The 25,465-nt window shown below is 45.8% G+C and overlaps 1 protein-coding gene across 1 annotated transcript in view; it reads right to left on the bottom strand.

Moving 5' to 3' along the window:
• Positions 1 to 25,465, bottom strand: part of LOC138498336 (fibrocystin-L-like) — a 339,059-nt gene that overhangs the window by 37,415 nt on the left and 276,179 nt on the right. Inside the window, exon 7 of the mRNA XM_069622135.1 lies at positions 10,721 to 10,853. Within this exon, the coding sequence (XP_069478236.1) occupies positions 10,721 to 10,853 (133 nt within the window). The remainder of the gene's footprint in view (positions 1 to 10,720; positions 10,854 to 25,465) is intronic.

Genomic DNA, 25,465 nt, shown 5'->3' with positions numbered 1-25,465 from the left:
ATAGTATTACTGGTACGCCCTGTGTCGACACCCATTTTCGAGTTTCGAAAAACAAACTGCAATACTCTGCAGCTTCCACTAGATGTCGGCCTATGCACAGCATGTGATCTAAGCAGATTCCACAAGCCTCAGAAATATAGATACTGATATGGATGTCTTCTCCAAATGTCTACTTCACCGGATAAGGGTAATTGGGCCTTAGGACCCCTAGAGCAAATGTGCAAATCTACACAGTTCTTTGGAGGTTGTTTCATATCCCATCCTCTGGTGTTGTGGGATTACAAGAAGAGGGGGATCTCAAATGCACTTCTTCAGTCTAACCTAAAGGTGGGGTTTTCAGCGTCTCATACCCCACAACTGACTCTGGCACCAAATTCTATGAGCAGAAGGGTCTGTGGTCATGGTTAGCAGGGAGAAATAAAGAGGGTCCCTAGATCGATCTGAGTGTACCCTGAATTACTTTCCCTTCACCTGTCAGATCTGACTGTATCCTAACTGACCTGTGTCGTTCTTCCTCCCACCGTCTGGTCCTCCCTAAGGCTGACCTGGCTTGCTGAAACCTTCCAATTTGTTTTGCCTATACACTGGTCTTTCACAATCACTTCTACTTCTTTGACCTTCCTCACTTTCTCCCACCACCTCATTACCACTCTCTTCCTTAGATGTGACTTCTTCAGTGTCATTCCAGGTTAATGATGTCCACACCTCCTCTTGGGCCTTAGGTTCCATCACCTTCTTCTGCTCCCTGCTTTCTACAACCTCCTATTTAGGTCTGGGTCCTGGTGTTTCTGTCTCCTCCTGGACATGTTCTCCTTTAGATGTCACCCCCTCTGTCATACCCTTAAGACCCATCAGCCCTCTCTCCTTCTCTGTTGATACCACTTTCTCCTCCTACTTTTTCTTTCCTGCCACCTCCTATATACACACTTGCGTTGTGACATTAGCACAACCCCTCCCTCACTTTCTCTAACCCACCACATCCTTTGGCCCACTCTCACCTCCTGGTGGTACAAACTTGTCTCAGATGTTCTTCACTACGGCAACATCTTTCTTCCCACTCTGCCACCCTGATGTTACCATCTCCTACTAGAAATTCTCCACTAAAGCCAACTCTTCTGCCCACTGTTCTCTCCTGATGTTACCACCTCCTCATGGACATTCCTCACTGCCACACCTGCTTCCGTGCACTCTCCCCTTGTGATGTTGCCACCTCCTCCTTTACGGTCTTCACTATCGCCACCTCCTTCTACCCACTGTCCTCTGCTGCTGTTACCATGTCCTCCTGGGCCCGCTCGGCTCTCACCAGCTCTCCAGCCACCACTCTCTAGTGTCCTAATGTGAGCTCCCTGCTCCTACAACCCTGTTTCAGATTGGGTTTGTGTAATTTATAGTGTTTTCCCTGCTCCCTCTTGATGGACCTTTCCCTTAGGGTCTGCATATGTGAGTGGTGATTGAGTGAGCGTTGGGATTTGTAAATCTTTCTGAGTGTGCTTTTTGGGTTTTGGGCGACAGGGGTGGGGGTGGCGCTAGACAAAGTCTCCATCCGGCCTGTCCACCATCGTGGATTATATATTTGTTCCTCTGACCCAATGTGAAAATTACAGGCTGAAAACATGCTTGGTAAGCGTTTTACTTTTTCATGTTCAATGGTACAATTGTACAAGCACACGATTTATGCTGGCGTGAATACTGGAGTTATAGCCCTGCTTTGCTTGTTGGTTTCTCCATGATTGGGAATCTGCAGACTGGAAGCATTGTTTCCACAGAACAGTGGTGGTTGTTGGGGGATCAATGGATCTCCAAACATAAATCATTAGATGGGCCATTTTAACCGGCAAAGGTATTGTACATGCTTCCTTTGTCAGTTTCACCAAAAAGTTCTAGCTTAAAGAAAACACTCTTCTTTTCAATGTGGGCAATTTGGGTCTGGCTCGGGTGACCTTTAGGCTCTCTCTCAATCTCAGAAAGGGGCCCTTTCACTAACCTGCCAAGAATGACAAGCTTTTAGGTCAGCGTCCAAGATTCTAGGCTTGGTATGACCAAACCGGCCAATGGAGTGTGAACAGACTGGAGATCTCAAACTGGCCTGCAAGGATGCACTATGACTATCCTCTGAAAGGTGTTAGGGACTAGGGTAAAGTGCCCAGAGAATCCTCCTCAGTCATTGCCCAGACCCAACATCTTCTAGTACAGGGTGCCTAGCCCCCTGAGTCACTGGGCCTCATTACACGGACGGCGGTAAGGGTTAACGGTCACCGTTAATGGCAACGGTGACCGTTAACCCTTACCGCCGTACTACGAGGTCCCTTAGCGGGTTGGTGCTTTAACGCCTGCTTTTTGCAGGCGTTAAATACCAACCCGCTAAGGGACCTCGGAGCTAATTACGGCACCGCAAAATTGCGGTGCCGTAATTAGCGCCTTCCCCATTCCCATAGAGCGCTATGGGGCAGAAATGGGGAAGGGCATTGGCGGAAGGGGGATTTACCGCCCCACCGACCTTGGAATGGGGCGGTAAATCCCCTTACCGCCAAGGCGGTGCCGGTAATTTACCGGCATGGTCCAGGGTGCTAATAGCAGCCTGGATCACCGCCGTCCGTGTAATGAGGCCCACTGTCTTGTTGATTGCCAGAACCAGAAAATACACTGCGTAACCATATCTATATTAAATGTAGAAACAATATCTCCACCTATGTGCATGATCTCAGATAACTTTTTACAATACAGAGAAAAACGTCTGTTTAAGAACCTTTTTTTAAAAAAAGTGTTTTTTTTGCCTATCTGGCCTTTTAAAAATGTTTTATCATTTGGTGCCTCCAAAAAGCCCATCAAGATATTGTAGAAAGGTTTTCCAAACTGTGAAGGCAAGGGAAAACTAAAAACAAAGAAACCGATAGGTAAGCATGTGAAATATGCAAATGTGACACTGGGCCTCATTACGACCCTGGCGGAACGGGTTAAACGGCGCCGTAAAAGGTGACGCCGCCATTCAACCCGTTCCGCCACATTACCAGGTCCCCTCGCGGGACACGGTAAGCACGCCTGGGAAAACCGGGCGTGCTTACCGGGTCCCACGAGGGGAAGAGGGAGCAAACAGCGGGTCATCTCGTTATGGCCCATTGTTTGCTCACTCTCCCATTCCCATTCAGCCCTATGGGGGCTGAAATGGGAATGGGGAATGACTGTGTCCGGGTCCTTGAGGGAGGAATTACCAGGCCATCCGAACTCAGAATGGCCCGGTAAGTCCTCATTCCGAGTACCCGGACACGGATGCGATTTCGGCGGCAGCCATGCCGCAATAACGGCATGGCTACCGGCCGAACTCGTAATGAGGGCCACTGTCACCTTAAGGCAGCAGGCCCCCGGTGGCTAACGAATAGCATTAGACTCTGGTGTGAGTTAATTTGTTTTCTGTATGCAGTCCAGTGTAATTTCCTCTTTAATTTAATTCCAGATTATAAAGCAAAGTCGGCCAAATTGTTTAGGACTCTAATGACGATATTGACGATTGAGAACTAGGATTACAACTAAGTAACCTTCCATTCCTCAGCATGGGATTTCCACTGATATCCATACACGTTGCGTATAATAACAAGCCTGTACCCTAATAAGAAGAGGATGGAAAACAAATCCAGAACTCAAGAGAATGTCAAGGCTTTCCAACCCTCTTTACACAAACAAGATTATTAAGGAAGCTTTTCTTACATAAGCATCTTCTCCTGCATCAGAATCTACATACTGTAGTGTGTTAGAGGTGTGCATAGATTCCAGAAGATTGCTTCACAAAATCTGTTTGATTGCAATATTTGTCAGAAGGTCAGCAGTAGGGGACGTAACTGTATTTTAATGAGCTCTGGTTCTACCTGAACAGATTTTGATTTGCTTTCAAGTTACATAAAAGAGTACACACGACTGGCATTATGGCAACACACGACTGGTATTATGGCAATCGAATGTTTACATGCTTGTAGACCAGTGAAAGTGACTGTATAATTTCCATACAGATTCTTTCATTTTCTTTTGACTTTTGTTTTCTCTAAATGATAATGGAGTAATCTCTTAACATTCAATTTTGTGAGTACCTTTGTGCTGGCATTGAAACCTCTTCCATGTTATGCTTAGAAGGTTCTGGTAGATGGTCTTCTTGCTTTCTTCAATACTGACATGCACTCTTCTGGAAAGTTTAAATGTTTGTACTGTAGCTATTCAGGAGCCATGCATGACCGGATAAACTGTGTTGAATTTTGGATAAGAGATATGCTGTGTATGGCATAAGTCAGTGTGGCTCTTTTGACCAGCAGATTAGATTAAAGAACCACCATATATAATCTATGTAAGAAATGCTTTAGGATCAGGATTACTTTAGTAATGTGTGCATGAGAGATTTTACAGGCTCTTTGCATGCCCCCAGTTTTTTCCATTTTCAGGTGGGTTTCTGCACTTAGCTTTGCAAATGTCAAGTCCCAGTGTTTCTGTAAATTTGACAATTCCCTCCTCGGTAACACATTACCCTTGTAATATAGAAGGGTAGTAGGGGCAGACCCACGACTGGCCTATATAACATGCACTTGAAGCTTTATAACATTAAATGTCCATGCTAAGGCTTGCCACATAGACTAGGGCCTACAAGCCACCAGTATTCAGCATGGTGGGTTGAAGTGGAATGAAGGAGGGGAATGGAATTTTCTTCTCCCAAGTCAGAACTTTTGTATTTGCCATGTGCTGGTTAGGAATGTAAAAGAAAGACACACGGGAACTTACATTCAATAGGCCTAAACTATATCAATTAAAAGTCAATTGTTTTAACTATATCCCTCTGTGACAGTGAGCTGAAGTTTTCATTTTTGGAAAGTTTATGAAATTCTTTATAAAAGAAAGACTCTGTAGTTAAATAAAGCCTAACCTGATTCCAAAACGTATTTTTGGTAAGGTTTAAGAATGGTGCCTAAGTTTCAGCCTGGTCTCTTCACAAACTTTAATCAGTTTAGAGGAACTGGGCTAGTGATTTTCCTTTGTTTTCTATAAGGCCAGGCCAGACCAATCTAGGGGGAATTAGGCCCCAGCAGGGGCTATCTCCTTGTGTGCATAGCTGCCAGATTGCCTTCATTTGAGTTAGAACGGGTGGAGAGCCCTCTTGTGAAACACACCTTTCTCAGTGACTGGAGTCCTCAACCATCTTGGTTTATGTGTGAATATTTCTGTGATCTATGGTCAAGGGAAGAGGGATCAAAGGAGGGTAGGCACGAGTTAGCATTAGAATAAAGTGGAATTAAAAGGCCATTTGATGTGCCGCTTCCTATGTAACTATTTGGCTTTTTGACTGCAAGGAGCTCTACATGGTGACTGCTGTACCTGAAAGACTAACTTCCTGCTTAACATTTGGGTTGAAGAAGATAACTGCCCAACTTAGTCACTAGTAAGTGTTGGATGGAAACTGTCTGCATACCTGACTGATTTGCTGGGGGATTTTTTTCCAGAAACCATTACTGGTTTAGTTTGGAAGTCCCAAGAAATAAAGGATCCAGAACCAGTGAGCAGCTGCAATGATACTCAAGACCAGTGGACCAGAGCCAGTGCTTGCCAAGTTCTGTAGGACCTGAGAACTCTCTATGGGTTTAACTGACAGTGGTCCATCGTGAATCATCACAAAAAAAGCATGGGATGACAAACTCCAAGTCTAAAAGCTTGCAGAAGGAAGAACCACCATTAACAGGAACCACCAGTGGCAAGGGTCTATAATACCCTTTTCCGAATCTGCAGAAGTATGCTGATAGTGGGATTATTGTTATGACCATGAGTGACAAGCATGGCTGTGTGTTTTGGAGTCACAGCACTAGTTTACATGCTGATTAATGATGTTAGAAGGCACATAACAGTGTTTACTGGTAGGGTAATAATACAATAATCTCAGTTTGTCACACTAATATTCCTGCAGCTGTCATTTCTCAAACAACCTGTTATTCCTTGTCCAAGTGTTTGCCATTCACAGATCTAGCATCAGTCTCAAGTGATCTGCCCCTTCTATTCTTAAAAATCTCAGGAGTAGATTCCTTTCCTCCATTGCTCTATCGCTGATGGTTTAATGGCTGTTTCTATTGGTTGTTGCTTGTACTGCTTCTTTGTAGAGCTGAATGCAGATGTTTGGAAATCTTCACAGTGCACCATTCTGCACATTACTGGGCAACACATGTCTTTTGTGGAAGATGACAAATGCTTTTGAATTTTACTTCGCACTTGGGAATTTACTCGTAGACAATTTCCTACTGCTATGAATCGCTGCTGAATTCCACTGCTTTAAACTCAAACCCTTGCGGGTAGTAGGCTTTTTGTGGCAGCCGAAAATAACTGCTGATGTGCTTGAAGAATGGGGGGCCAAATAGATCATACGGTTACTTTCATGAATAGAAAGAAGATCAGTACAATTTCTTCTACATCCTCCAATGTGCCAGCCTCCATCTTCATACTTATCACTTCTAAAGATAGACTTTCCCGAAAATGCTAAACTCAAGATAGTGTACTGGCATCCAAGGTTATGCCTCGATACATGTAAGTCTGTAAGTCTAGCACAAGAGTCTCTCCCACTTTATTTTCTGGGCAATAAACATGGAAAGCCAACTGCATTATCCTTTCAAGTGCTGGGGGCTTGGTTGACTGCTGTGCAACCTGTTTCAGCACATCTAGCTTCTCCTGTTTATTGTCCACAGACAAATAGCCAATCATTCGCTCCAGGGACTCCCTTAAGTCACTGTCATTGCTTTCTAGAAGAGGCAAGGAACTAGCTGCAAGAAGTGGTGCAAAAATATTTATTAGAGTCCATCCTGAGAATAGCCTGGAGCCAGTGACATTGATTGTCATGAAAATAGAGATCATCTCTTGAATGCAGACACAGTAAGTGATTCAAGTAAGGTGAAGGTCTTTGCCTAAAAACATGGAGTTTGTATCAGTATCCTTGTATTTCATATCTGACACCAGAGAAGTGACCTTTGTTGAAAGACTGGAACAGACAGCGAAGGACCATTAAATGTTTTCAGAGATATTTTATTCAGTGTTTTTACTTGATTTTTAGATCAATCAGCACCTAGTCACATCTGTATAATTGTGTTAAGCTTCCTGGAAAAGAAAAGGACCCAGAATTAAAAGGAATTGATAGAACCCTTTTGAACCTTCACATGAGGCACTGATGCTTGAGTTAATCCTGGGGCCTTAAACCATACTGGCTATACTGAGCAAAATGTATCTATTTTTATTCACATTGTTAGGCAGAAACCTGTACAGTTCCCTCTGGGACCACTGCAAAAGATTTAAGACTACAGGTGTTGGCAGTAAACCCACTTGGTAGCAGTCTGCACCGCACAGATTCACTGTGGTAGCTGTGGCTGAGCAGTCAGACTTCCCTCAAGAAGAGTTAGGCAGTATACAGAGGATACATAATAGGTACAGAGGTACAATAGCACAAGCAAACACTGACCAGAGCTAGGTGTCAAAGTATAAACTTATTTATTAAAGGTACACTCATAAATTACACTAGCACATTAGAAAAGATAAGAAAGTCAAACACAGTTACTATTACTCATATGTACATCCCTAATCGTTTGTTGGACAATTCTAAGTTAACACCACTTATTTCCAACCAGAGGTGAGCACTTAACGTTAGATGGTACTCCAACAAGTATTACCAAAAGGGAGGGAAAAGGCAGGAATAAAGAGAGCAGTTAGGTAAAACACTTTTCACATAAGGTTGGCAAAGACAGACAATAGTGGAACAAGGGGAATTAGTTCGGGGCCCGCGTTAGAGGGAGCCAGGCGAAAATGTGCCCAAGATCACACAATGTCACAAGTCTTTGCAGGTGAGTAGAAAACGGTTTTACTATGGTTCTGAAAAGTTTAGTTAGGGTGTCCCAGACCTACCCAGGTTCGAGAGCCGAGGGCTAAATCTACCCCGTACAATCGGTGGCAAGGGAGGCCGGGCGGATCACAGTACCTTTAAAAGTGGAAAGATTCCTCCAGCGGTGGTAGTCGTTCCTGGTAGTGGGTGCAAGTCGCGGCGTCGTCCCGAGGAAGAGGTGATCTCGACGGGGAGGAAGGCTGCAGGTCGTTGCACTACCAGGGATGAGGCCAGCCGTGGAGTTCTCCGGTCACAAAGGATTTTTACCCCTCTTTCGCGGTTGAGGTAAAAAGTGGTATCCCGGTTGCCAGGGTGCTTGGCACAGGCAAGGCGGCCACGAGATGCTTCGGGACGGCGAAAAGAAGGCAGCAACTGGTTGTCCCCACCAGTTAAGGGAAGAAGACTCTCCGGCAGGAGATCTCCTCTGTCGTCGGGAAAAGTGGTGAGACGATTCTGCAGGGCTTCACCGGTGGTGTCGTCTTGGCAGGTCGGCTCGGCTTCTCCCTCTTCGGCTTCTTAGGTCCTGTGGCGACTTCTGAAGAACCAGTCCCAAAAACCCTGCTTTTATGCAGCAAACCCCCATTCATACAGCCAGCTGTCACTCAAACATGCTAAGTGGTGAGCGGGGTGGCTCACCACTTGGGCCAATCACACTAGAGTGCGACCTGAGTTGGCAAGGCAACTCGGTCCAGGGTGCATAAACCCCCTCCCACACCCCCTGTGGTACCCAGACACAACGGCACCACTTTGGAGGGTTTCTGTGCAGAAGCCCGCCAAAAGTGGAACAAAGGCTCGACTCGGGTTCAGGGTTACTGAAGTGAACCTAGACGCCATTTTGGCGGCGAGTTCCGGCAAAAAATCCCAACCGGTGAATTTATATTAAATAAATAAAAAGGCGGTATCTTTAACATTGCACCAAAAAGTGGTGCATAAAAAACCAATGGGAAATCCCATTGGGAAATATTCCGGTGGAATATTTCCGTGGTATCCACTGCCACCAGCCAGAACTCGGCGAGGGGGGACGGGACAGTACCCCCTCGACAACAGACCCAGGGGCAATCTAATTGCCCCTACCAGTACTTCCACAGTAAGATGGTTTGTACTGGTTAAGTTCCTAAGTTAAGACTAGTAAAGTCAATGGTAACTTTACAGACCCAGGGAGACAGTAGTCAGTCCCAGAGTGTGGAGTCTATGTTTGGGGGTCTCTAAGACACCCCTGTGCTACTGCACTGAGGGTGCTGTGTAACACACCTTCAAAAACCAATGATGGCCTAGGGGGAAAATTACCCCCCCAGCCCATAAGCACATAGCAAGTCACAGAGAACACTCTCAAGTCATGTCCAAGAGTGAGGATAAAAGAGTCTCACTCTTGGCAGGAGAAAAAAATAAACCCCACAAAATCCAGCAAAGCTGCTGGGGGACTCACTAGGTTAGGAAATTCAGCCTAAACAGAGAATTCTTCCTAACACACATTAAGAGAATGAATTGTGTGACAGAGTCAGGAGCCTTATGCTGTCACAAGGAATGTGGACCCCTATCAACTTGGGGCTGGAGGATTACCAGGGTACTTGCCAGAGCCGGTTCGGACCCAGAGGTGGGGTGAGGAGTTGGGAGGGTCACAGTCTCTGTCCATACTAACTGTGCCTGGTTGGAAATGCAAAGTACCAATTTCATTTACCCATACCTGTCGTATAACATGTTGGCCAGTGTGAATTCTCTTGTCCGGTAGGGACTCTAAGACCAGGATTCTTTGTGGCAGAGACACAATCAGACGGCTCACTAGTGAGAGAGGTGGTGATGAAAAGAAAACCAGCGAACCGTCGCGCAAACAAACTGCCAATTCAGACGCTCCTTCAACAACAAATAAAAACACTGAAGTTAACTGTGTTTGTAGTAGAGCACCATTGCGGATCACCAGCGGATTGCTGTTGGAAAAGGGGTAGGGGATTAAGGACTGTGTTATGGTTTCTCATCTCTGTAACCTGGCACCTGAGGGCGGAGAAGATAAGGATTGGCCCAGATAACCAGCTGAGGCAGAGCCCAATCAAAAAGGGGAGGAGGAAATAATGAGGGCAGGAATTTCAAGGCAGTGTGGGTTGTTGGATTGAGGTCCCGGGAGGAGAAGGCAGACCAAGAGACTAGGTGGTGGAAGGACAATGCAACGGAGCACAGAGAAGGAGGATCACATAAAAACATGTGCATGGTGAGGTATTTGTTGGTGAGAGACAGTGGCACTTGGGTGTGAGGGCGTGTGTAAGGTGAGTGAGTGAGACTAAAAGAGAAAGTAGGGGTATGAATGCGATTATTTGGGAAAGTAGACTGGGAGGGTGACTGTGGGAGGAGTTGTGAGTTGAGCGTAGTGTAGTGGTAGGAGAGTGTAGCGGTAGGAGAGTGTAGTGTAGCAGTAGGAGAGTGTAGTGTAGCAGGAGGAGGGTGTATTGTAGTGAGAGAAGAGTGTAGTTGGAAATAGTGGGAGAAAATAGTACTGATCAGTTGAAGCTGAGTGGTGAGTAGTAGAGTGCAGAACAGTGGAGAGTAGATGGAAGGGAGAGTAACAGAGAGGGGAGTAGATAAAAGTATAGAGAGAAGGGGAGTGGTAGTAGAATAACATTGAGGGAACATGGAGAGGAAGACAGAGGGAGAAAAAGAGTGACTGATGCTCAGTGGGAGGCCCTGACCCAAAACAACGCTTTTATGTAGGTATGCACCATTTTCTGACTTCAGTTGCATTTTAAAACGTAATTTGTTTGTGTGATATTAACATTGTATTACCTGATATTCTTGGAAGCTCTATAATTTGGTACATGGGAACAATGTAAATAATTCTGTTTACAGTACCTGTGGATTCTCCATTGTAGATCAGGCTATACCAAGGTAACTGGCATAAATCCACACAAGGGTTGGTAACAGTGATAGCCTGGACTTCATAGGTGTAATTAATTGTTGCTGTCCAGTTCTCCAATGTTATCATCTGGAAAGGGTGGTAACATTAATCAGTATTAAAGTTCTGTTATACATTTATTAAGACGTTTGCAAGAAAAAAAGCACTGCTGTTGTAAGCAATAAATATAATGTTGTTTGATATAACACATTTCTTTACATGTTCAGTCTTACAAATTAATATGTACTAATATATAGTTGATTTATAAGGCACTTTCTGGGAATGCAAATACTTTGAGGTGCCACAAGTTGAAAGGGGGAAGGGAGAGACTGGTCTAAAAAGAACTGTCATATTCAGATCAGAAAAGTGCTAAATGAATGGAAGTAGGAGACTATGGAGACAGGCAGAAGTCCCAGTGTGGGGAAATAAGTGCAGAGGGCACTCTGGAGCCCAAACCTATGTACAAAATATCAACAGGAACCTCAAAAATAGATGGGATATACACACTTAACCAGTAGAACCCATAAGTGAAAGGCAGGTGATCCAAGAACATGGCAGTGGTACAGAAGGAAGATCGAGGCCCACTGAAGAGAGCTCAGGATGTAAAGTGTGCCAGGGTAGTCCAAGGACCAAAGGGCCTTAATGCCAGTGAGGGCCTGGGGAAGCTGGCCCAGAGGAACAGAATTAACAGGAGCAAGGCCTAAGAGCCAAAGCAATTCTTCAAGAGGGTAGTCGTCAGTAATTTCCGGAAATGAGAATGACTTTCTACTGCCCTCAAGGTAAGAGGTGGAGAGTTCCAAAGATAGGCTCTGGTGGCACCTAGGAATCTACCTGTACGTATTTCCACTTGTCTCACTGGATGCCAAGCAACCTGGAAAAGTAGATCCTAATACCCCAGAGGAGCAGTGGTGAGGGATTCAATCTGGAGGGATCTGGACCTTGGCCCCAGTATGCCAGGGCAATGATGCAGAGGGCCTTGAAGGAAATCCTAGTTCCAGAAGAGAGCCAATAAATACATTTTAAGGAAGGGTAATGTCATCTCTATTTCTGAGGTCCATGATGAGCCTCAAAACCTTGCTCTTCATAACTAGCATCATGCGCATAAGGAATGTAGAGAGACATAGGTCAAGGCTTATGCAGTAGTCAAGCACAGAGAGGACCAGAGCCATGACCACATCCATATTAGAAGAGAAGTTGAAGAAAGTCCAAATGCATTTATGAATTTGAAGCTGGAGACAAGTTCTTTAGAGAGTTCGAGAATCTGAGCAGTGAAGGCGCAAGAGATGTTGAGGACAACACATGAAGTTCTAACTGAGGGAAACATAGTAGGGGACGGGCCCAGAAAATCAGGTCTCCGAAATGGTAAAGAGGGAAACATGGCAGAGCCAAGGTAACTGGTTTCAGCTTCAGAGATATTGAGATTGTTATCATACATATAGGCTTGGATAAGGGATAAGGGAGGTGCACGACAAAAAAGGTTAGGAGTAGAAGAGGTGTCATGGCGATTTGGGTGATAGGGTCTGCAGAGGTGAGGGGTAGGTTTAAAGAGTCAAATGGTGCATAATACAACCGTAGGGTATCATGCATTGGGAGATAGTCAACTGAGAAAGAAATATGCCAGACCTAACTGGTATCTCTCAGTCAAGAAGAAAGAAAGACAACCTCCTGCCAGTAGTGATTTTATTATTAAAGCAGTTTTCCAGAGTGGTGAGGAAGGTATTATGGTTAGCAGTGTCAAAAGAAGAGTACAAGTCAAGTAGGACTGTTATCTTTGAGAGAAAAAAATGAGTTAATGTCTCATACAGAGTAGTACAGACATTGTACTCCTTGTAGGCCAAGCCCAAGTGGGTGGTCACGCAATAGGTCATTTGATTCTGTGAAGGTCTGGAACTAGGTGAACATCACTTTCTCATGGATCTTTGCAAAAAAATGGGGTGATGGCAAGAGGGTGATAGTTGTCAAGGTAGCTCTTTCTTTGGATGGCTTCTTTAGAAGTGTAAGGATGCAGCACATCTTCAGCTCTTTGGACAACACCCCTTGGTTAAAGGAACTGTTGAACAATGAAAGTAGGGTAGGGGACAGGATGACTATGTTATCCTTGATGATCCTGGCTTGGCAAGTGAACACCTGTTCAGACGATGCCTTCATTTTTCTCATAACATTTATAATGTCTGCCTCGCCCATTGGATTTAAGGATATCAAAAACAGAGATCCTCAGTCACATTAGCCGAAGGACAGAAGGACAGGACTTTGGTCTGTGAGGGGATGGTTGCGAGGATCTACTGTAACGTATCCTAGAAGAAAGGTTAGCGATTATCTACAAAAGATTGAAATGCCATAGCAGTATTTATTTATGTTTTTATTTATTACACTTGTATAGCGCTCATACAGCCCTTTTGCATCGCAGCACTGTTAGTTGTGTGTGGCTTGGTTACAGAAAAATATCATTTTGCATATTTAGTGATATATATAACATACAATTGCAACATTCTTATCTTGCAAGGATCCTAGCTGAGGACTTAGCACTCAGCTAGATCACTTATCTCTATTTAGATTTTGAATACTTATGCAGATGTTTTCGTTCTTGGTGTCAATGCCTTTCACTCAGGATTCCTGCATACTACACTGTGCCCTCTGAAAGCCATCTAGCATGCTGCAGCATGCCTCATCAAAGGAATATGTAAATACTGGTTGACCCTTGCTTTACACATTATGTTCAAGACAGTCTTCATCTCCTATAAAATAGTCCCAACTAAAATCCCAGTGTACCTTGCCCACAAACATACCATTTCAGGAGGCGAACATGCCACCAGAAGCCAAGGCATTGCTAAACTGGAGACAAAGAACTGCAAGAGTGAAAAAAAAAAACTAGGGAAAAGGCCTTAGAACGCACACTATAGTACGTGTATCAGAATCGCATCAAGGGGATTATTACAAGCTTGATGATCCGGCTTCCAAGATATGGGTGAAACAAGCAGGTTCAACGTTGGCTCTTAAATGGGTGAGTTTTTCTGTTTTCCCTTACAGGTGCCATTGGCTATCATTGAGTGGCATGGATCTGCAAGTTTGTAGGAGTTTCAACAATAAAATGCACTAATGTTTATGATTAATGTTTTTATGTATGTGATTTATAAAGTTCAAACGTAGCTGGGAAGCAACAGGTTGTACCCTAGTGTTACAGGATAGATGCAGGCAAAGCAGAGGTAGCTGGAATGGGTTGAGGGGGTAAGCAAGAGGGAAAGTTCCAGAGAGGGTCCAGAAGGGTTGAGTGGAGTGATCAGCAATAGACAAGATGTTGCTTAAAGAGTTAAGTAATCAGGTCCCTCCTAAAGAGTAGGATGGAGGGAGCCAGTCTTTGCACTGGTATCTTGTAAGGATATGGTGTTAAGAAGCAAAAGGCCTGTTTCTCTCTTGCCGTTCTTTATGTCTTTATGAATTTATTTCCTTTCTAGCCTGGCAATGTTGTGGCTTCTAGTAGTGTGTTAGCCTATGAAGATGGTGAGTGTCTCGGTGAGGCAGAATGGTATTTTGATTGCAACTGATTTGTAGGTCATGCACACTTCTTTGAACATGATGCCTTCTTCAAGGGGTGGCCAGTACAGCTCTTTGTGTATAGGGGGATGTGCTTGCATTTTCTTAGTTCTACGATTATGCATGCTGAAGTCGTGTTGGAAGACTTTCAGAAGGGCCAATGTGGCATCTAGGACTATTGTGAATAAGCTTTGGTCACCCTTCAGGTGGGAAATGACCAGGGATTGGACAACCAATCTGAACCTCATGGCGAGGAAGGCAGGGTTAACATTGCGAAGGAGCTCAAACTGGGACTATGCTGTTTGGGTTTTCTTGGCAAAGTGTGTTTTAAATGACAGGTCACAGTCCATTGTATGGATGTGTCATGAACCATCAAACTCGCCCTTTCTGGGCCTCCTGGTCCCTGACACGTCGGGCCTTACACTCCATAATACTACCAACATGGCGGCAAGCTCAGAACGCTGCTCGCCAGTCTTCACGTTCTATGCAGCGTCCTCTATAAAGAAGCCACACCCCTGCGGCCCCGCACGTCTCAACGCTGCTACTAGCTGTGATCGGACGTGTGCTCCGAACCTTCTCTAGTGCTACTTGCTATCCCCTGGCCCCTGGGTTCCCTTCTCCCGACTTCTTCCCTAATTCCTAACTTCCCAGAATCCCTGCGTCACTTCCGCGTGCCCCCCAACTCCTTCTTGAATACTCCCAGAGTTTCCCGTGATCCTGGACATCGAAGCTGAACGTAATCTAGAAGCCGAGGATGGCCGAGTGGGCTTATTTAAGTCCCGAACAATGCGAAAGAAGACTCCACCTAAAGAGGACATCAGGCAACATAGACAGGTGAGAAAGGGGGAAACCTGTGACAGATTGAGACGCCACCTGACCGAAGTTGATACAGACATGGAGGCGGCCATCCAGGATCTTATGCGTGGCATGCAAGAACTATCGACCGAAGTACAGAACTTGAAAGCGGAGAACGCCACGCTGAAACAATTGGTACTTTCACGCGACTCTGCCTCAAAGGACAGCGTGCTATTGGGCGGCATTGTTGACAAATATGACGGCTGTGCAAAAACCCTCTGAGGATTCCTGGATTCTTGTTTGGTCCACTTTACCTTTAAACCTTATTATTTTTCCACCCCCAGGGCTAAAGTGGGCTTTATTATTTCTCACCTCTCCGGGAATGCCTTAGCCTGGGCCACACCATTAGTTAACACCGGAGATTCCCTTTTGGATGATTATGATGGATTCCTTCAAGCACTAAAGACTATGTCTGACCGCCCAGAACAGGTCTTTAGTGCTCAAGAACGTTTACTCGATTTCCAGCAAGGCTCTCAGGACATGCTCACCTACGTAACTCGATTCAAGCAATTGGCTAAAGAAGCGGGTTGGCCTTCTGAAGCTTGCTTCATCCTCTTTCGAAGAGGGCTAAATGAAGATGTTAAGGATGAATTAACCAGGGTAGCACGTCCTAGTTCTTACCAGGAACTTATGGATCTTGCTCTACTTATTGATTTCCGCATCCAGGAAAGGAAGGCAGAGAAAAGGAAGACCAAGTCAACCATCCAAAAAAATCCTCGTGTGAGCCCTTCAAAATCCGAAGATTCTCCTGTTCCTATAAATGAACCCGAACCCATTCAGCTAGGGGCCTTCCGTGGACCCATATCCCCCCAAGAAAGGCTGAGAAGGCTGGCTTATGCATGTACTGTGCCTCGGACAAGCATTTAGTCAGAGAATGTCCCTTAGCCCATCCACGGCGTTCGGGAAACGCCAGCTCCCGATCCTAGATGGAGCTCAGTTTCGGGAGAGAGATGCAGGCTCCACATCTATACCATCCTTGAACTCTCCTGGACAAAACTCCCTGGTAGTTTTACAGGCTTTTCTATCATCATCTAAGAACAAATCCTAACCCATTCTGGCACTAGTGGACTGTGGGGCCATGGGAATATTCATAGATCAGGAATGGGTCCTTAAACATCATATTCCTTACGAATCCCGGAAAGTCCTCCAACCTGTAGAAGCAATTGATGGAAGACCTCTTTCTTCTGGACCCATAACCCTTCAGACTAAGGAAATTGAGCTTGCTATAAACCATCACCGAGAAAGGATAAAGTTTGACATCATAAAATATGCCCATTACCCAATGGTTTTGGGAATGCCCTGGCTACTAAAACACAACCCATACATCAATTGGACAGCTGCTTCCCTATTCCTAGGTTCCGAATTTTGCATGTCCCATTATCTGCTCCAGGATCCTTCACCGACAACATCAGAAGAACATTCAACAACTCAGCAAGATCCTCTTATGGTCTCCAACATCATCCAGGTTCCTAAAACCTACCAGGAATACGCCGATGTGTTCTCTTCTGCTATTGTCCAAGCCCTGCCACCCCATAGGCCTGAGGACTGTGCTATTGAAACCGAACCTTCAGCCGTAATTCCCTTTGGAAGGATGTTTATCCTGTCTGAACCAGAGAAAAAGGCCCTTCGTGAATACCTAGATACTAACCAAAAAAATGGCACCATACGCCCATTCAAGTCTCCGGCTGGAGCCTCATTATTTTTTGTTCCTAAAAAAGACACCAAGGAACTCAGACCTTGTCTTGATCATTGAGGTCTTAATCAGTGCACCCTTAAGGATGGATATCCCGGAAGCCGTAAGAGGAGCCGTAATATTCACCAAATTGGATCTCAGGGGTGCTTATCACCTGAATCGTATTAGAGAAGGTGACGAATGGAAGACAGCCTTCAGAACAGAACAAATACTTGGTCATGCCCTTTGGACTCTCTAATGCTCCGGCAATCTTCCAACGCTTTATGTACCGGGTGTTTTCGGATATGCTATTTCTTTTCGTCATCGTCTACTTGGAAGATATTTTGATATTCTCTAAGGATCATCTCAAGCATGAAGAACATGTTAAATCAGTGTTACAACGGCTACGTGAACACAAGCTTCTAGCAAAACCCGAGAAATGCCTTTTTCATGTTTCCACTGTTCACTATATAGGATTTGTCTTTAGCCCAGATGGCATAGGCATGGATCAATCCAAGGTTAAGGCCATACTATCCTGGCCAACTCCGACCTCTGTAAAACAGATCCAATCTTTCCTGGGCTTGGCCAATTTCTATCGGAAGTTTATACCATCCTTCTCCGAGATTGTTCAACCGATCATCTCCTTGTTGAAGAAAGATACTCCCAATCATTGGACCCCAGCCCAGGAGAAGGCCTTCCAACGCCTGAAAACAGAATTTACACAAACCCCCATCCTGGTTCAACCTGATATAAATCGACCATTCCTATTGGAAACAGATGTCTCTAACTATGCCATCAGAGCAGTTCTGAAACAGGAACTAGATGACGGGCTGGAACATCCTATTGCCTATCTTTCACGGACATTGACCTCCAGTGAAACTCATTACTCAGTCTTAGAAAAGGAACTTCTAGCCATCCGTCAAGCCTTCACCGAGTGGTGTCATTTACTTCTGGGAGCTAAACATCCTGTCCAGGTTCGAACGGACCATCGAAATCTCCAAGTGTTACAGGCCCTGGAATGCAGGAACAGCCATCAGGCCCGTTGGGCGTTCTTCTTTGCTCAATACCAGTTTCAAATTCACCATGTTCCGGGAACACAAAACGTAATTGCTGACGCCTTGCCTCGGTGCCCTGACTATGAACCTCCTGATGACCGAACATTTCCCAAGATGTTTCCCCACACAATAATTGTAGCCCAGGCGACCAGCCTCCTAGATGAAGTCCGCAGTCAGACTCAATCCTCGGAACTCTGGGAAGATATCTCGGACAATAACCAGTGGAAACTGAAGACCAAAAATGGATACTTGTTCAAATGCCTTGGTCATCCCGACATAAAAACTACAGCAAAGGATAATAAATCTCTGTCACGATACTCTTTACTCCGGGCATCGTGGTATTACCAATACCCTCCGATTAATACAAAGGCAATTTTGGTGGCCTGGAGTGAAAGCTGATGTACAAAGGTATATCCAGGCATGCTCTGTCTGTAATCAAAACAAACATGACAACAAGAGACTAGCGGGTCTATTGCAGCAACCTCCACTTCTAACCAGGCCTTGGGAATTCATAGCAACAGACTTCATTGTGGAATTACCACCTTCCAGGGATACACAACCATCATGGTCACCATTCATTTGTTCACCCATGTGGCCCATTTTACACCTCTGTTTAAACTGCCATCCTCGTCAGAACTTGCTGGAATTTTCCTGGAACACATATTCCGACTGCATGGACTTCCTTCCAAGATCATATCAGACAGAGGGCCCCAATACATTTCTCAGTTCTGGAAACATCGTTGCCAAATACTAGGAATCCAACGCGCTCTTTCCTCAGGATATCATCCCCAAACCAACGGAGCCACACAGCGCGTAAACCAAACCTTGGAACAATAACTCTGTTGCTTCGCTACCAAGGTCCAGGACGATTGGTCCCTCTTAATACCAGTGGCAGAATTTGCCTATAATAATTCGGACCACTCTGCTATTAAGACCAGTCCTTTTTTCTGTAGCCAAGGATTCCACCCTTCGGTTCTACCCTCCCTCTTTCCTCATACTACACCAGTTCCAACAGTCGATTCCTGGATTGAAATGCTCATTAATGTTCAAAGAGAAGCCAAAGAACAATTAGAAAAGGCCAGGACCCAGACCAAACTGTATGCGGACTCCAAACGAAGACCAAACCCCTCCTACACAATAGGGGATAAGGTTTGGCTGTCCTCGAAACTGCTACCACAGCATTTGCAACCAAATAAATTGGCTCCTCTATATTATGGGCCATTCCTTATAAAGGAAATCATCAACCCAGTGGCCTACAGACTCAAGCTTCCAGACTCCTGGAAGAAAATCCACCCAGTCTTTCACACGTCCTTAATGAAGCCATATGTTCAGACCTCTCGAACTAACCTTCGGCCCAAACCAGTACTCATCAATGACCAACTGGAGTATGAGGTCTCCAGGATTTGCTATTCTAGATATAGAAGTGGCAAACTCCAGTACCTGGTGGAATGGAAAGGATATCCCCCCAGGGAATGCACTTGGGAACCTATCTCAAATCTAAATACCCCCAGGCTACTCAGAAGGTTCCATCTCATACACCCGAGCAAACCCGGTGGAACGAGTTTCCGGAGGAGGCATGCTGTCATGAACCATCGAACTCGCCCCTTCTGGGCCTCCTGGTCCCTGACACGTCGGGCCTTACACTCCATAATACTACCAAAATGGCGGCAAGCTCAGAACGCTGCTCGCCAGTCTTCACGTTCTACGCAGCGTCCTCTTTAAAGAAGCCACACCCCCGCGGCCCCGTGCGTCTCAACGCTGCTACTAGCTGTTGTTAGGGAGAATTCTCTGTTTAGGCTGAATTTCCCTACCTAGTGAGTCCCCCAGCAGCTTTGCTGGATTTCTGGGGTTTAATTTTTTTCTCCTGCCAAGAGTGAGACTCTTTTACCCTCACTCTTGGACATGTTGAAGTGTGTTTTCTTGGTTAAACCTTGTGTTGAATGGGCTATGGGGTCTTTTACTCCATAGGGCCTCATGTATTTTTGTGATGTGGGTCACACAGCACCCTCTGTGCCGTGACCCAGGGGTGTCCTAGGGACTCCCCAACATAGACTCCATACCCTGGGACTGACTACTGTCTCCCAGGGCATGTAAAGTCACCAAAGACTTTGCTAGTCTTGAATCCTGAACAGAACCAGTACAAACCATCATATTGTGGACGTACTGGCTGGGGCAATTCGATTGCCCCAGGGTCTGTTAGTCGAGGGGGCACGTCTCCGTCCCCCCTGATCGAGTTTTGGCTGGTGGCAGTGGAAACTACTTTTTATATTCGACCGCGAATATTTCCCTATGAGATTTCCCATTGTTTTAGGCTAACACATTTAATTATTTATTTACGGTAGCCTTAAACATACCGCCGGTTTATATATTTATTTTTATAACTCCGGTTGGGACTTTTTGCCAAAACTTGATTCTAAAATGGCGTTGGTGTTCGCCTCTGTAACTCTGACCCAAAGTGGAGCCCTTTGTTCCACTTTTGGCGGGCTTCTCCACAGAAGCCCTCCAAAGTGGTGCCACTCTGTCTGGGATACTTAGGAGGGGTGGAGGGGGATTTAGGCACCCTGGACTGAGTTACCTTGGTAACTCAAGTCGCACTCCGTCCTGATTGGCCCAAGTGGTGAGCCGCCCGGCTCACCACTTAGCATGTTTGAGTGACAGCTAGGCTGGGTGAATGGGGGCTTGCTGCATAAAAGCAGGGCTTTGGGGACTGGGACTTCAGAAGTCGCCACAGGACCAAGAATCCGACGAGGGAAGAGCTGAGCCGACCTGCTTCGACGACACCACCCGGTGGAGCCCTGCTGAACCGTCTCACCACTTTTTCCCGACGACCGAGGAGAACTCTTAACGGAGTGGCTCCTTCCCTTGACTGGTGGGGACAACCAGTTTTCGCCTTCTTTCCGTTCTTTGAGGTATCTCGTGGCCGCCTTGCCTGTGCCAAGCACCCCGGCATCCGGAATACCACACTTTACCCCCATACCGCGAAAGTCGGTACCAACCCTTTAACCGGAGGACTCCGCGGCTGGTTTCTTCCCGGGCAGTGCTACGACCTTTCTCTTCTGCTCTTCAGCGAGATATTCTTCTCCCCTGACCGACGTCGAGCCTTGCTGTCACTGCCTGGAACAACTGCCCCCGCTGGAGGATCCTTTCCGCCTAAGGTACTGTGTTCCGCCTGGCTTCCCTTGCCACCGACTGTACGGGGTAGATTTAGTCCCCGGCTTTCGAACCTGGGAGTGCCTGGGACACTTTGGCTAAACTTTCTGAGCCACTCTAAACTCTTTTTGACTCCTTGCAAGACTTTGAATCTCTAACTAACAGTGTGATCTTGGGCACATTTTCGCTCCGGCTACTCTAAGAGTGGGCCCTGCCTAGTGACTTTTGCTCCCCTGTGACCTTGTGCTTCTTTGAGCCTATTGCAAGTGTTCTGGACCTTAGAGTGGTGTGTTTAACCCATCTCTGTTTTTTCTCTCCCTTTCTTGGAAACTACTAGAGTGTCATCTAACGTTAAGCACTCACCTCTGTTTTAATTAAGTGGTGTTAACCTAGAGTTGTCTAGATAGGAGAAAGGATTGAATCTACTTTCATTATAACTGTGTTTGAAGTGTTTATTATATTTTGCTAGAGTGTTTTTAACCTATGTGTAGTTTAAATAAATAACTATATACTTTTGAAACCAAGCTCTGGTCAGTGTTTGCTTGTGCTATTGTGTTTTGGTACATATTGTGTATACTTTGCATACTGCCTAACTCTTCTTGAGAGAAGTCTGACTGCTCAGCCACAGCTACCAGGTAAATCTGGGTGGTACAGACTGCTACCAAAGGGGTTTACTGCTCTACCTGTAGTCTTAAATCTTTTGCAGTGTTCCCCAAGGGAACTGCACAGGTTTCTGCCTAACACTGGTGTACAGCGGTGGGATTTGTATTGAGTATACATTTTATTGTGCTTTAGATACCTTAGTGCAACTAACCACAAAGCTTAGCACTGAAAAAGTAAAACCTCTAACATGTCAGTTATAGAAAGCTATAGTCAAGAGTCCCTTGCAGCCAAAACTGCTGACTGTTTAAGAGTGCTCTGTAAACATAAGGATCTCCTGACTAAGGGCAAGAAAATGGAGCTGATTGAAAGATTGTTAGCTAACCAAAGTCTGGGTGATGGTTCAGAGGAACCTACCACTCCAGCAACTGTAGATGACAGTGTTGAAGTTAACATGGAGCAAAATGTTGATGTTTCTGAGGAAGAGTCAGAAGAGGAGGGTGAGGCTGTTGTAACTGTCCCCCCTAGGCCTCTGCCTGCTCTACCTGCTGTGCCTACTGGACCTTTACCAGGTCCCACATTTAGTCCTCAGTACTTTGAACTGGAGAAAATGAAGCTAGAATTGGAGTATAAGAAACTTAATGCTCAAACTGACAAAGAACTAAGGCTAAGGGAAATGGAGCTCAAGTATGACTTAGAAATGAAGAAATTATCTGTTGAGAATGTTTCTCTCTCTGGCTCCTCTAGAAGTTCCAGTCCTAAAAGACCCCGGATGCCTAAAGAATTGGTTGGTATGTATGAGCCTAAGTTGGATGTGTTGGATTGGTTGTCTCTGTTTGAATATAATCATGGGCTCCAGAACATCACAGGAAATGACTTACTCACCTGGTTGTTCTCTAGGCTTCCCCCTGTTGCAACTGATGTGGTAATGGAGATGGGGGAGGAGGATAGGAAGGACTATGAATGTGTGAAACTAGCTTTGATAGCTAGGTTTGGGAAGACCCCTTCCCAGTATCTTAAGAGGTTTAGGAACCTCAAAAAGCATGACGGTACCCCTTGGGCTACCTGGGTGAGTGAATGTTTGAAAAACTTAGAGGGATGGATTAAGGGTTACAAGGTGAACACTTATGAAGGTATGAAGAATTTGTTTATGTTGGAGACTATTTATGATGCCTGCTCTCCTGAGCTCAGACAACACTTGGCTGATTCCAGGGAATTGGATTCCAGGAAACTAGCTAAGGCTGCTGACTTGTGGGTTGCCAACAGGGCCACTCACAAGGATTCTGGGGTAACTCAGAAGAAGGATGGGGAGAAACAGTCTAAAAAGGACTCCAAAGAGAATTCTAATAATTCCTATCCCAAAGAGGGCCCCAAACCACAAAATAACCAGGGTAAGCCACATGGGAAACCTAGTCAGGCTACTGTACCTTCTGGCCACAAGCCAGAAGGAGGTCAGAACAAGCCACCCTTCCAGAGAGCATTTGGACAATGCTATGTCTGTCAGGGTACTGACCATATCAAAGGAGATCCCAAGTGCAAGGGTAAACCTGCAGGGATCAGCACAGTCTCCTTAGCCTTCACTCCTGAGGATGAAGTACAGATGGCTAGTGCCCACTTTGAACTCTTTGCTGAAGAACCCTTGGGTCTTCAAGCAACTGTAAACTTAGAGCCTATGGGTCTGGTTAGTCCCCAGAATAGGGTTGTGTATAACTCCCTACCTGTTAACTCTAAGGTGTATTATGTGGACAGTGTTCTTGTCAATGGCCAGGATACTCCTGCCAGGAGAGACACTGGGGCCAGCAGAACAGTAGTGGATGAAAGCTTCTTTCAACCTGAGGATGTGGCCAAAGCACCCAAAGGTCCCACTAAGATGTCTGGAGGCCCTGTCCAAATGGTTCCTATCCTACCAGCCCTCATTCAGTGTAACAACATGACAGTGAGGATCCCTGTCAGTGTTCAGACTGAGGTACCTGGGAAGGTCCTGTTGGGGAATGACCTAAGAACTCTAGGAGTAGTGTCACATACCCCCAGGCCTCCCAGTATGGAGAAGCAGAACTTAACCAAATTGGCTAGAAAGGCTACCTTGAAGGACCCTTCTAAGCCGGTGGGACCCTCTACTGAGAACCCCACTACAAGCCCTGGTGTTAGTAAGTTGACCTCTAACCCAGGCACATTTCAGGATAGTATGCTAGGAACATGGGCGCCCCAACCAAGCTCCATCATTGTTCCCCTAGTCTCAGAGTCTCTGACTCCCCCTGCTTCTGAGGAAGAGGTGGATAGACCAACTAGGCCCCTATCTGGACCTGAGAGAACTGGTAATTCTCAGTGCTGGTGGAAAACCAGAAAAGAAAAGTCTAAGGCCAAAAACCTTCAGACTGTTGGACCTTCTACTGAAGACCCCAACTCAAATCCTAATATTAGGGGGGAAACTCCTAAAATAGGTAAGGGTAGATCTAAGAGGAAGGGGAAGCAGGTACATTGCCTAACCCCAACCCCTCCAACCAAGAGGCCTAAGACCCAACCTGCTCCCACAAGAGAGGTGGTGAGGAACCTTGGAGGCCCCTCTAGATCTAAGGGAATCCTTTATAAGGACCCCTTCAAAAAGCCTAACATAGGTTCAGGAGCTGTACCAACTTCTGAGGGACTGGTCAACCAGATCCCCTATAACAAAAAGACTGATGTTCCTCAAAGGGTTTGTAGGTCCTTTAGCTTGCAAAAGAAAACCTTTGAGTTCTCCCTTAAGCAAAGGTCAAGGTGTCACCATCAAAATGCTGATGGACTCTCTAGGATGTATATCATCGACTAGAGGTATGAGGTTCATCCAGGAGTGGATTAAATCCTCCTGTCCCTTAGTCTGGGGGGGGCGAGTGTTAGGGAGAATTCTCTGTTTAGGCTGAATTTCCCTACCTAGTGAGTCCCCCAGCAGCTTTGCTGGATTTCTGGGGTTTAATTTTTTTCTCCTGCCAAGAGTGAGACTCTTTTACCCTCACTCTTGGACATGTTGAAGTGTGTTTTCTTGGTTAAACCTTGTGTTGAATGGGCTATGGGGTCTTTTACTCCATAGGGCCTCATGTATTTTTGTGATGTGGGTCACACAGCACCCTCTGTGCCGTGACCCAGGGGTGTCCTAGGGACTCCCCAACATAGACTCCATACCCTGGGACTGACTACTGTCTCCCAGGGCATGTAAAGTCACCAAAGACTTTGCTAGTCTTGAATCCTGAACAGAACCAGTACAAACCATCATATTGTGGACGTACTGGCTGGGGCAATTCGATTGCCCCAGGGTCTGTTAGTCGAGGGGGCACGTCTCCGTCCCCCCTGATCGAGTTTTGGCTGGTGGCAGTGGAAACTACTTTTTATATTCGACCGCGAATATTTCCCTATGAGATTTCCCATTGTTTTAGGCTAACACATTTAATTATTTATTTACGGTAGCCTTAAACATACCGCCGGTTTATATATTTATTTTTATAACTCCGGTTGGGACTTTTTGCCAAAACTTGATTCTAAAATGGCGTTGGTGTTCGCCTCTGTAACTCTGACCCAAAGTGGAGCCCTTTGTTCCACTTTTGGCGGGCTTCTCCACAGAAGCCCTCCAAAGTGGTGCCACTCTGTCTGGGATACTTAGGAGGGGTGGAGGGGGATTTAGGCACCCTGGACTGAGTTACCTTGGTAACTCAAGTCGCACTCCGTCCTGATTGGCCCAAGTGGTGAGCCGCCCGGCTCACCACTTAGCATGTTTGAGTGACAGCTAGGCTGGGTGAATGGGGGCTTGCTGCATAAAAGCAGGGCTTTGGGGACTGGGACTTCAGAAGTCGCCACAGGACCAAGAATCC

Source organism: Ambystoma mexicanum, chromosome 5q (assembly GCF_040938575.1).
Source record: "Ambystoma mexicanum isolate Mex_15411 chromosome 5q, UKY_AmexF1_1, whole genome shotgun sequence".
NCBI lineage: Eukaryota > Metazoa > Chordata > Amphibia > Caudata > Ambystomatidae > Ambystoma > Ambystoma mexicanum.
Note: the sequence above shows the minus strand (reverse complement) of the source record. Positions and strands in the feature narration are given on the sequence as shown.